This window comes from Centroberyx gerrardi, chromosome 4 (assembly GCF_048128805.1).
Source record: "Centroberyx gerrardi isolate f3 chromosome 4, fCenGer3.hap1.cur.20231027, whole genome shotgun sequence".
Lineage (NCBI taxonomy): Eukaryota > Metazoa > Chordata > Actinopteri > Beryciformes > Berycidae > Centroberyx > Centroberyx gerrardi.
In genome coordinates, this window is record NC_136000.1 from 12274130 (window position 1) to 12287195 (window position 13066).

The 13066-nt window shown below is 46.5% G+C and overlaps 1 protein-coding gene across 1 annotated transcript in view; it reads right to left on the bottom strand.

Annotated features, from left to right (window-relative positions):
* The window catches only part of reln (reelin), a 97946-nt gene that overhangs the window by 70182 nt on the left and 14698 nt on the right, over positions 1–13066 (bottom strand). Inside the window, exon 2 of the mRNA XM_071897550.2 lies at positions 5914–6021. Within this exon, the coding sequence (XP_071753651.2) occupies positions 5914–6021 (108 nt within the window). The remainder of the gene's footprint in view (positions 1–5913; positions 6022–13066) is intronic.

A 13066-nucleotide genomic window follows, 5' to 3' on the forward strand; every position in this document is an offset into this window, starting at 1 on the left:
TCGGGAGCGACACTTTGGACTGTGCGGTGCCCTTGACAGAGTTGCAAAGGGGGAACTCTGGCAGCGTTCAAGGTTATTGTAAGGACGGATGTCAGAGCGGATGTGTCGCAGATGAGCATCCAAAGTGTGAGAATCAGCACGAGTGTGTGTATGTCAGTGGAATTTGAATGTGTTGTGGTACGAGTGGATAAGTCAGTGAGTGTGAGAGCTCTTACGGTAGGAAGCGTGTGTATCTGTGTGCGTGTATGAAGGAGTCTAAGCGGCGCAGTCAGGGAGCTGTCAGCAGAGAGTCAGGGAGCAGGCTGATCACAGGGCTGCAGTGCGTTTGAAGTCTCCTAGGGACTGACAGCTCCTCTCCCCATGGGAACCCCTTCCCTCTCCTCTTCTCTCCTCTCCTCTCTTCCCTACACCCCCCTTTCTCTCTCTCATTCCCTCTTTATCCAGCATCTCCCCCTCAGTCTTTCTCCTCTTCCCATTGATGGAGGGATGCGGAGGCACAATGGATGCGAAGCCGCGCTCTCCCGGGACTGTTAGTGCTGCGTTTGAGAAAGCACAGTGATTCAAAAACAAGGCTTTGTTCAGTAGAAAACACACCTGTGAGTGTGTCTCTGTAAATACTAACATGATGAGCTGCCATCTCTCATGAGCTGACATTCTGGCTGACATTCAATCTGGCTCGGTGGCAAGAGGGCGCCGACAGCCGACCTTCAGCCTGGAGATGGATGAGTGTGTGTGTGTGTCTGTGCATCTGGGTGTGTGTTCTTGATTGAGTGCATGTGAAAGAAAATTAAAGGAAAAGACAGAAAGAAAGAAAGAAAGAAAGAAAGAAAGAAAGAAAGAAAGAAAGAAAGAAAGAAAGAAAGAAAGAAAAAGCAAGTGTTCGCCGTTTTGTGTGTTTCTGTTTTTCTGTGTGTGTGTGAGTGCAAGTGTGTGTGCGTGTGTGGTATGATTGCACATTTGGCTGCGTACCCTCTCCGGCCCCTCCTCCACAGGTCAAGGGGCAGCAGGATTTTCATCTCTTATCGGGCTGTGTGTGTTAGTGTGAGCCCATCCGTCACGGGAGCAGAGTGGCGGCTGGATGTCCCTGTCACTAAGCTGTCCATTTTGTCAGGCAGCCAGATCCATCATAGCGAGATGGGGACTGATCCTTGCTAGTAAGAGCCAACCGCCCCGCAAATACATACAAATATGCAAATTAACGACAAAATAAACATCGCCCTGCAAACGAGCCATCCATCAATGACCGGCTTCTCAACGACTCAGCATCGGCACGGCAACACCAATCAGCCACTCCGTCAGAGAGAGTGATGAAACGCTACCCTCCCATCCTCTTTCTCTCCTTCCCCCTCCTTAAATCATTCGCATACTCTGTCTCCTTTTCATTGGTCCCTCCTTGCTATTTTTCATGCACGTCTTTATCCATTTTCTCCAATTTTCCCCTCTCACTCTCCGCTCACACTCATTCCCCTAATCTCAAACACTTTGTCAGCCCCTTTTTGGCATATTTGCTCTCCAGTTCCCTCCCCTGTTCATTTTCTAGGCTCTCTCCTCTCTGCAAGTGTCATTTCTTCATCTTCTTAATTATAGGTTAGCTGGAGACATTTAGACTGAATACTTCTTCTGTCTTTGTGTTTGAATGGATAATGATGTGATGGGAAACATTTTGCATTCATTAGAGGAGCACTACAAATCAGACCCCATGTGACAATTCTTTCCATACCGGGCCTGGCCTGTGGGGTCCTATATATCACTTCATCACTGCTGTGCGACATACAACGTTGCACTGTTCTTATGTAAACCCAAACCAAATGAATCATGATGATGATGATGTACATAAATCATCGTTTTCATCATAAAATCATTGTCGACGCCAGTTTGAAAACTGTGTGAGTTCCCCTCAGAAAGCCAAGGGGCTGGAATGGAAAGAAAGAGCTTTTAATGGAATAAAAGTCAAAGGAGGGAAAAACACAAAGCAGTTGGAATTCTCCAGCAGCTGAGTCAGTCCAGACTCATGTTGCTTTTCTGGCAGGGTGTGTATAGACATCCCCTTAGAGCATGTGTGGGTATATGCATACGTGCACACGCGTGTGCGTACACACACACACACACACACGGAATTAGTTACAGTCTAAAACAAGGTGCAAACGTCTCTAATGAGCAATTAGATTGCCAAACTCTACGACACAATGCAATGATATGAATCACATTACAAACTCTACCTCGTCCGTTAATTGTATGTTGTGACTACATCAAGCCTAACATGACATATTCTGTCTTTCCTGCCAACCGCTGGCACCTTGAAACTAGTTCAGCGGGGCCCCTTATGAGCACTTTTATAATGACCACAGTCAATTTACGCTCCTCTGTTCTCCCTCTCTCAAGTGGGCCTGGCTCCCAAACATAACATTGTTTTTAGCTCCGGCTAGTCTGAATCTGTGCTAGCCATAGCGTAGCAATTACAGCATCATAAAGGTCTGCGGTTAGCCACCCGGCGGCTAGTGGGGGATCTCCCGCCCCAGGCGGTAGGAGTGAGCATCGGGCTAGCGGAGCCGCTGCTCAGCCCAGAAGCCAAAAATATGCCATTCTTCAGAATACCCTGAATGGCACCCCAATCGCTCCAAAGCACTCCAGCTAATTCGACAATGAGTGGGTGTTGAGTTCTGACGACGCAGTAAAAAGTCGGTCCATCAAAGCCTCACACTTTCATTACGAATGTAGTGTGGCACAGAGTGTATTGTTATTCAGAGGGAGTGGATGCCAATAAAATGCTGCTGCAGCGCTCCACTGTCTCCAAGTCAGGGTGTGTGTGCGTGTGTGTGTGTAATGTAGAAAGTTTCTACATTAGTGCATGTGACAGAGAAAAAAGAAAAAAGGAAAAGAGAACGAAAGAAAGACAGAGAAACAGAGGAGCAGTGACAGTGGGTATTGTGTTGACCTCAATATGTGTGTGAGTGTGTGTGTGTGTGTATATGCATTGTTTTTATGAGTTTTCAGTGGAAAGCAGTGGAGGGTGACACGGGAGTCCGCAGGCTGTTTTCTCTCTGGAGGCCGGCGTGCAGTCGTCCTGTCTGCTCCCTGCCACAGTCCTGACCACACTGACCAGCAGACATCCCCACACAAACAGCACAAACACTAACCGCTCTGTCTCTACAGCTCTCTCTGGCTCTATCTCTTCATGTCTTCATTCTTCTCTGTCCATCTCTCCGTCTTTCCGTTCTCTCTCTATGTCCATCTGTCTTTCCGTCTTTCTCTTTCTTCCGCTTTCTATCCACTGGCATCAACCCCAGTGTTTATTTGTGCGAAAATAAAAGGTCTCCCAACTGAATAACCTTCCCTCTCAGTCTTGCTTAGCGCAGCCTTGTAATTTCAAATCTCAACAAACATTCAGCAAATAATTCTGGACAGTCTCCCTTTTACCGCCTATCTTCTATGTGTGTGCGCGCGATCCTGTGGTGGCGGTGAGGTTTCATTCCTCCCATGCTGGGGTTCATTCTGGTTCCTACACTATAGCCACTAACACATCTGTCTGCCACATGTTTCCCCCGGGCCAGCCGCCGCTCAAACAGCTGTACACATCTGGAGCGTATGTGTGTGCTTGTGTGTGAGCGTGGGTGGGTGTTTCTTCATAGGATTTTCTCTCTGTCTCTCTGTGTGTGTACGTGTGTTTTACTGTCTGTGTGTATCTGTGTCCCCTGCATGCCTCCATTGCTGAGGATTAGAGCCACACCCTAGTTGAGACGCTCTACACTAAACATCATGCTTGTGAATTTCCCTCGTGGGTTGCGTGACCCTCTTGTCCTTACAGATCCCTTCATGTTTGTCACAACAACAATGCACATCACGCGCCGTCTCATTCCATCTTTGTTCCACTGTATTATCTTCAAAGTGTTTTGCTCAAACACTGGGCCTCTTATGCAGCGCAATGTCACTGGCTTTCCATGAGCTCATGGACGAAGCTCTCCCTCTCTCTGGGAGCTTCTCTCTGGGCCAATGCCCCCCAGGCTGGCTTCTCTCCCCAGATGAGACGCCCTGCCCTGCATGGGCCGAGGTCTGCGGACCAGCTGTGCTGCTGTCACCAGAGCATGAGAGTGTCTGATCAAACTCCTGCTAACCCGCTAACTGCCGAAGACTAAGGAAGAGGAAAAATAAAATACTGAAATAGACAGCAGTCCCTCAGGCACTATGGATAAGACTATGGCAGCACTAATAAATCACCCCTTTGTTTGGCTTTTACAAGAACATTGATTCTGTGTGTGCTCTTGGTTCCATGGTCTCCTCAAGCGCACGCTGGGAGAGGATGTAGAAGAATCAGAGCAGAGAGACAGAGTGCAGAGAGCTCTTCAGCTGAGGACAGAGTGTGTGACTGGTGCTGTGAAACCTTCCTGCAGAGGCTGAGGCTGGCAGGGCAAGGAGAAAGGGGGACCGGTTGCAATGGCACCACTGCTTAGCAGATTACACATACAGTAACGGAAGGCTTTGCTGACTTATTCAAACACACACTGTGCAGAAACTCACAATTGCACACACTACTGCCTATCAGTCTGTGCAGCACTTCTCCTAAAACTTTTCAAATTAATGAGAGTGAAGCAAAGGTGACGCAATCCTTGCTTGGATGCCTTCCCCACAAACAGAGCTGCCAAGAATGAAGAGTTGCGCTGGCCGGGGTGAAGTCAGCGTCTCTAGAACAGTGGAGTTAGTCAGGGTATGTGAGCCCGCTGGGCAGCAGTTCTGGGCCAGCAGCCCCGTTCTCGAAGGGAGTTCTTTATGGCCGGTCCATCGCCCCTAGAGAGCCCCCGCCCCAGCACACGGGGGCTCCATCCGCACACACTCCATCTCAGTCTAGAAATCCTCATTGTGTGTCCAGAAATGGGTCACACTTTAATTCAATTGCTCCTATGACCATGTAATAAGGCTGCACTTATTAAAGTCATTTAAAGAATATGTTTAACTGGAAATATTTTGCAGTTATATGAAATAACGGTGAAGCGTGTATACTGTAAATTCATGAACAGAAGTACATTTTTGTATATAATGCATTAGTGCGATAATGTAGTCTCACTTCACAACAATCAGCGCATAACAGTTATTGTACATTATAATAGAAAAAATAGAATTTTAAGATATAGTGAAGAGTTACCAGTGTTTACGGTAATCCAAAAAGAAAAGAAAATACTGCCCTCAGCTCCCAACTCTACAGTTGTGACCAATTGATCTACATGATGGATTACCATGGATTCACCTCACCACTGTAAACCATATGAACTGTTATTATAGATAAATGCACTCAGCACTCCATGACCCTTTAGCCTGGTCTGCATTTGGACATATGACCAGTGAGCCAACCTGAGGATCATCAACATGTTCTTAGATGTTTGTGGTTTGGTCTTTGCTCTCTATTGTCTGTTGTTCTAAGGCCTCACACAGTTTTCCTCTGTGGTCTCTAATGTTCTTTCCTCTTCTCATATGCAGCGTTCTGTTTTTCTTCTCTCGACCATCAAACAGTGTAAACCCATCTGGCCTAACCCATGGCCACATCATTCCCACTCCTCATCCATCATGGCCTGTCACACCAGTGGTAGGTTAATGGTCTTATGTTCATTCTGGGAACGGATGTGGATCACTGGGCTGGGTCTGGCTCACAGTTATACTACATACAAATGGGTCAATAGTCTTAGCAGTATCTATGTGGAAGTATAGATACTATTTGGAGTATCTAATAGTGTGTTTGTGCTGAAAGGCTAACCTAAGTTTAGCCTTAGTATTTATGTAAGAAGGACCCTAGATTGGCACTATATCTATGGGAGAGGACCTGAGGTAGCCCACTCTAAACACACAGGGAGACAGGGAGACAGGGAGACAGGGAGACAGGGAGACAGGGAGACAGGAAGACAGGGAGGGAGTAAAGTGACTTACCAAAGCCAAAGGCAGCAGGAGCAGGGATGGGAGCAGACTGGACCGGTGTGGAGGTGTAGAGGCCAGTCACCAGCAGACCATCAAAGGATGTACTGGTAGAGATGGTTACTGAGGAGAGAGGAAAAGGAAGATGTTTATCACAGAGTTTAGCAACTCTCAATCCTAGTATCAGTGCATTTCCAAATCCAATCACATTTGCAAAGTCACAAAGCAACCAAGCAAAAAGGAAACTGTTTCACAAATGTAATTTATGAAATACAATATATTATCATCTCACCATTATTATGGTTTACTGATATTATCCTTTATTTATAGCTCATAGAAAACTGGAAAATAGACTAGAATCTATCCCTTGATTAGGTGTCAGTACAAGCACTTGCTCTTCCCTCCTTCCTAGGCTATATAGATAATTAGTTGGTGTGATGTACATGCATGTGACAGGAAGTGTATACACGCTACAGCTCTCTAACACTGTGCTGCTAATGAGCACAGAGCTCAGGTGTTAACGAATGCTGACCATTAACCGGGGTGCTGATGAGAACAACAGCCCTCAGGGAGGAGAGAAGAGAGAACACAGATGTGCAGGCAGGTGCTAAAGCAAAGGTGACAGTGTCACACACACGCACACAAACACACACACACACACACACACACACACACACACACACACACAGATGCCATCAATCACACTAAATTATCAGCTCTCCTTTTGAAAAGGAAGCTGGAGCACAATAAGTAAACTGTTTGCATGCTAAGTGGAGGTTTGAGTTACTTTTACAGTAGCTCACCAAGAAAACGCTAAGATAGCATGACCTCACTGTCTTACTCATAGCCAGCAGTTCCAGAATGTAATCTAACTCATCCTGAACAAATCACAGTGCTTTAATCAAAGCCTGTCCCTATTGACAACCCTATTAAAGGAGATTGATGAGCTAATTGGCTGTAACCCTGATAGCCTGGCTAAGCCTCTATTTATCACAGGTCACCACAAGCAGCAGCAGAGCAGAAAACAGCCAGAGGTCTATTATCCAGCTGTACAGATCTACAGCTCAGTGTATCCAGCAGCAAGTTAACTATTGATCCACCCAGTAAACAAAGGCACTGAGTGACGGGACCACAGAGCCGGCTGCATCACTGGAGGAAAAGAGCTCAGCGACTGGACTGCTTCCAGCCAGACAGATCATGTAGCACAGGGGAAAAGTCTGCTGCTCAAAGGAGAACACACTCCCAAAAACTAGGCTTTTTTACATGAAGGGGTAAAAAAAACTTTGCAGAGGGAAAGGATGGAGGCGTTTTTATTCCCTGACCCTGGAATCCCCCTGTTTTTGGGGGAAAACTGAATGGGAGAAGGAGGAGACATCCGCGGCGCTGGGGGGTGTTTTTAGTAAGACAAGCCATATGTGGGCCTGGTCTCGGGGCGTTCATTCTTCTGGGCTTGGTCTGTTTAGGTGTGGGAATCTGGGTAGAGTAGACTCCTGTGTGGCCCAGTCTGTATGAGAGTCTGTCTGCCTGTCTGTCTGGGTGACTCCATTAACAAGACCTAACCCAAGGCGGCCAGTGTGTTTGTGTGTGTGCGTGCGTGTATGTGTATGTGTGTGTGTACATGTGTGTGTGTGTACTGCATGTGCTACACCCTGTCTTAAGAGCACAGTTCAGCCCATCTCTCCCCTCCCAGTCTCTCCTCCATATCAAAGCCTCAATAATTCATCCCACCACTCCCACTGTATATCCAGACATTTCCTCCTCTCCTCTCCTCTCCTGTCATGGCTTTTACACAAAAATCCAGTTACAGTACTAATATTTCACATGCACTCTGCTCACCTATACAGCACTTATCATGTAATCTCACAATCACATTTGCTGTAAAGGACAATATTTTTCCATCAATGAGATCGCCACTGTAGATACTGTATCAGGGAGACAGTAAATCCTCTATTTTCACTCTATTCCTATCGCTTGTCACCTTTCATGAACTGTGACTACCATCTACGCCAACCAACATGTACAGTGTGTATGAAAAGCCACATTGTGAGAGGGATTGAGATTCAGCATCGCAACAAAAGCATTATCATATTCAATCCATGTTGTCTAGCGCACCTCTAACACTGCAATGCCCACAGAGTGCAAGGAAAAGGCCCTCTCATTCACACAAGCAATTATCATATTCATACTCTGCACGCACAAGCTGGCCTATTGTGCTATTTTTGCTACCAAGAATACATTATCTATTCAACAAATCCATTCCAGTGTGTGGTGAAACACGTTAGCAGTGTTGATATACGATGTATTCACCCAAGGCCGTGGCACGATGCAGTATTTAATGGAGTAATGGACTGGGTTTAATGCACTAAGCTGGACCAGGGCTAGACCAGCCTCCGTATATACAATACGCTCATTTCTACATTTCCGCTGACCTGCATCACCGAGGTTGCACACACTCCATTACTCTGCACAGACACCCGCATATGTGCTATACTACACACACACACAAAGATTTTTTCTGCCTCCACCTCTCTCTTTTTCTCTCCTTATCCATCGCTTACCCCTTTCTCCCTCCCTCCCATTTGAGGAACGATGGTAAAAATGCTCTCTCTCGCACTTTCCTCATCTACTCCCTTCTCATGCATTTTCTGCTCCCTCGCAGCAGTGTACCTGCACTCTGTTTGATGTGGAGGAGGGCAGGGGATGGGGGGGGCGGTGGGGTACGAGAGGAGGGGAGGCGAGGCTAGGGGCACAAGGTTACAATCGAAAAACAAGAACAGAGGCCAGAGGGATAGAGGGATGGAGGGATGGAGGGATAGAGGGCTGGAGAGATAGGGGGTAGTGGAGCGGCCCACGGAGAGCAGCGCTACCTGATCAATACAGATGCAAGGTCTAAATTATTTAGACAGGCCTCTAACACCCTTCTCTCTCACTCGCCTGTGGAACGCACCAGACAGATGAACCAATCAGATGAGATCAGATCCAATCACCTGTGGGGGGGTTCTTCACACACACACACACACACACCACACCACGCACACACACACACACACACACATCTAAAGCAGTAGGCTGGCGGCCTTTGAAGGTAGCCTTTAACATTCCTCTCCATACTCCATATCTTAGTACTGTTCACTTGGCCGAGGGGGATGAGAGCCATGAGGGGGGGCATGGGGGTGAACTTTACCACTCAGCACTCTCATCCAACACATCAGTCGGCCTTGTCTGTGTGTATGTGTGTGCACGTGTATGTGTGTGTGTGTGTGCTTGTGTGTGGTTTGTGCGTGTGTAGACAGACCAGGTGTTAGCGTGGTTCATCCAAACATCTGTGTTGAATTTTTAGGCATTACCTACCATAGGAGTCAAAAGAGAGCTACAGCCTCACTACGAAATGTGCAAAGTGAAAAGACATTTGTAAGAAAGGGCTGCATGAAATTGCATTACTGGCTACTTCAATTTCCAAATCGCAAGAGGCTTTTCATCAAAGAGAAAGGCGTTCTGAAATGTCTTTTAAAACAAGGCATTCTAGTACGATGCAGAATTTCTGTTTTACAAATGAAGTTACACACCAGAGAGTCCTGAAATATTCATATATAACATATGTATATAACATAACATAACATATAATTAGCATTTTCTCAATTGCTGAAAGCAGTAATTATGTAGAAAAATATCTCACTGTTTTCCTTGCCAATTTTAATTGCCAGTACGTTAAAATCTTCATCCAACACAATACACAGGTTGAACAAGAATGCAAGCTAGTGAGTTTCCCCATCTGAAAAAAAAAAGAAGTTGGGCCTTCTGTGCTTCTGTCTCTCCAGTATTCTACTCTCCTGCACCTCTCTTTGTATCTGTGATTTCAGAGACAGTGGTGGGGCTGAAGCAGAGGAACATGTGGAGGGTTGGAGGGTGCAGGTGTTAGTGATATGTTAACAGGAGGCAGCGCTCTCTCCAGCAGTCAGGTGGACCCCGGCTTCTGACCCACATTCACCCCTCACTCCTCATCCCTCCATCCCGCTTCACTTCCACCTCAGGACCTCTGCATGCCCCTGGACAGGTCGAGTGTCCGTGGTTGCAGAAGCACACCAAGCCTCACCGAAGTCTTACAAAACCCTCATTACACTGTATGCATGGAACACAAACTCACATAAACACTCACACCTTCTATTTACACACACATACACACACGCACACACACATACCACAGAGCACATCCCTTGGCCCTCAGCCAGCATGTAATATTGATGATGCGATGTGGTATGCCTCATTACAGACACACACAGCCGCGCTCCTGTTCAACTATTGATGGGCCTGGGGCTCTCTTCACTTCTCTGGATCCACCAGGAGTAATGTTAAGGCACAAAGTACCAGCACACAAGACACACACACACACACACGCACACACAAACACAAATACAAGTACAAATACAATACTGGCTACGCTGAGACGTCTTTCAGGGCACACACACACTCGTGCGCACACACACACACCCACACACACAAATATACACAAAAAAACCCAATCAGAAATAGAAAATGAACAATCTTATGTAACTGCGTATAGCACAAAAATAAGATTGCAAACATTGCCAGTGAATACCAGAGCCTATTTTCCATCTGAGTAAGTTTATCCATGCGCTGAACATTATTTTGCTTGTTTTGTCTTACCAGCTCTTGGGCTGAATTTGCTCGTTTAATATTTCAGCTATGATTTCCCCAGTCTCAGTATGGGTTCATCTGCCCACTTTGCAACAAAGAACAGCTTGAGTGCATTAGCACCTATTTACCATGAATGCTGTAAGAACATCCTCAACATGGAACAAACAGGGTACTGGGAAAAGACGTGAACAGCTGTTGTTTAAAATTTCATAAGACACTACAGTACAGTATTTATACACTTCCCACGGAGGTGTGCTGCCGCTTTTAGAAATGAATAAACCTGAGGTGGATAGGCAACTTTTTCTTATTGTTTCTTCCATCAATGCTTGCCATTTCAGATACTTATAGTACAAGCAGTGAGGGAGCAGCCATAATTGATAGCTACATTCAACCTGGTTTTGGCCTATCCTTGGACAAGAAGCAGGCCTGTTGGATGGTGAGAGACAGACCAAAGTGCTGCTCATGTTGGAAATTCTCAACTAGCCAACACAGTGGTAGATCTGAATGGCTCACTGTATGCTGGGTCAGCAATCACATTGGGAACCTGAGAAATAAGGCCCAGTGGCATCCTAAAAGTGCCTGTAATGTCTCCTTCAGGTGCAGCAAAGCATGGCCAGCACAGTAGTTGGCAAGGCTTGGTGGCATGAGCTCAGTCTTAGGTAACAGCATGGCACAGGATTAGACTGGAGCTGGACAGGAAGTCAGTGGGATCTCTAGGAGGAGACCCGATTTACACCACGACAGGGCCGCCGGTCCGCCTGCATTAGAGTCCCCCTCTGCTTGGCATGGCCTGAAGAGCTCCTTTCTGCTCTATGTGTGCAAACATACCCACAGGTCCTGTCCACACCCACATTCATATCCTTTGCTCACACGGGCCAGGCCTTTGAACAACCCTTAGGAACTTGGGAGTTCCCAAGACTGCGACTGGAAAGACATGGCTACACAAGGTGGTTCTGGCTGGAAGACTTACTATAGTAGCAGTCAAAAATATCTCTGTAGTGGGAAAATACCATGGTCTATCCTGTAACATGATCACAACATAATCTATTATGACAAACACAATAATACCTGTAACACCTGTAATCTCACCATTGGGATTTTGTCATTTGAAATGACTGCAAGGCACAATAAAAGCGATGCTGCCACAGAAAGCACTTCCAACGAAATCCCAAATTTCATTCCAAGTCAACCAAGTGGACGCCCTCTTGTTTCCGAATGGATGGAGGTTTTCCTGGCAACAATCTGGATAAAGATAGCCGGCCATCTGACCCATATCCCACTGGCAGACACACACGTGCCCCAGAGAGGACCAGGAAATGGAGACCAGACCATGGGGAAGCTCTAGTTCCATCTGTTTCCGAGGCCGGGCCAGTGTCGGGGTGCCACTTCCCCCTGAGCTTCCTGAAATGGTTCAAACTGTCAGTCACCTGTGCATGGCACCAAGAACCATAGGCTGCTCTATTTCCTCTGGTATGGAGGGGAGAGCATTGGTCCTCTATACTGACCACAAGTTCCTGGAGATGAAGACAAATTTAATCAAGTAAGTATGAATGTCTCTCTACAGTTTCTGAAGACTGTGTGGGAAGTGTGTTTCTGCACATATATGTGTCATGCGGTGTTCCAGTCAGGTCTAAGAGGCATCATTCCATTGCGTAACCTTCTGGCACCATCCTGGCCTGCTGGCATTGCCATCTGCTGCTGTGAAACACTAGATCACAGACAACCTATCAGCCGCTGAGCTTCTACAGGTCTGCTTGACTATAACATCTCCTACATTTTGAAAGATGGACTAAATGAAAGCAAACTATCGCTGGGGAACATCTTACAGGTACTTTCATGATTGCTGCCAGAGACTGTGATGTGCAGTTGATTCTTGTGCTTGTTCCAATTTGCTACGTTGAGGCTATACTCTGTTTATCAAGGAGGAGAGCCGAAGCCTTCCTGCCTGTCTAACTTGGCTTCACCCCTGCAACAGCCGTGGAGAAAAACAGGAGTGAAGAGGCAGTTCTGTCACAAGCATCCTGTTCCTCACACATAATCTGCTTCAGAATCACACTTCATTGTGCTGCTCTCATAAGATGCACTGTGTATGTGCGTGTGTGTATGTATGTATGTCTGTGTGTGTGTGAGTGTGTGTGTGTGCACGCACGTGCGGGGGTGTGTTTGCATGCATATGTGTCTGTGTGTGCACGTACTTGTACACATGAGCGAGCGCAGATGCGTACGTTATTCAGCGCACCATGTATATCCTTTTTATTCTTAATGATGTGCCAAAAGCTTGACATTTGGCTTGCAAGGAAGATCCAATCCCACCGAGGAGGCATATCCACCAATCAAAAAGCCTAATCAGTCATGATGGAACATTTTTTCTCACTTTCTCGCTGAACGTGCCCTGTTCAGAGGCAGCACATCACTTGTGACAACTCAAAGGCTATTCTCTTTACCTGAGATTGGCTTTGATACCAAATCATCTATCTGGGCTTTCAACATTATTCATTGGCTCATTGTACAG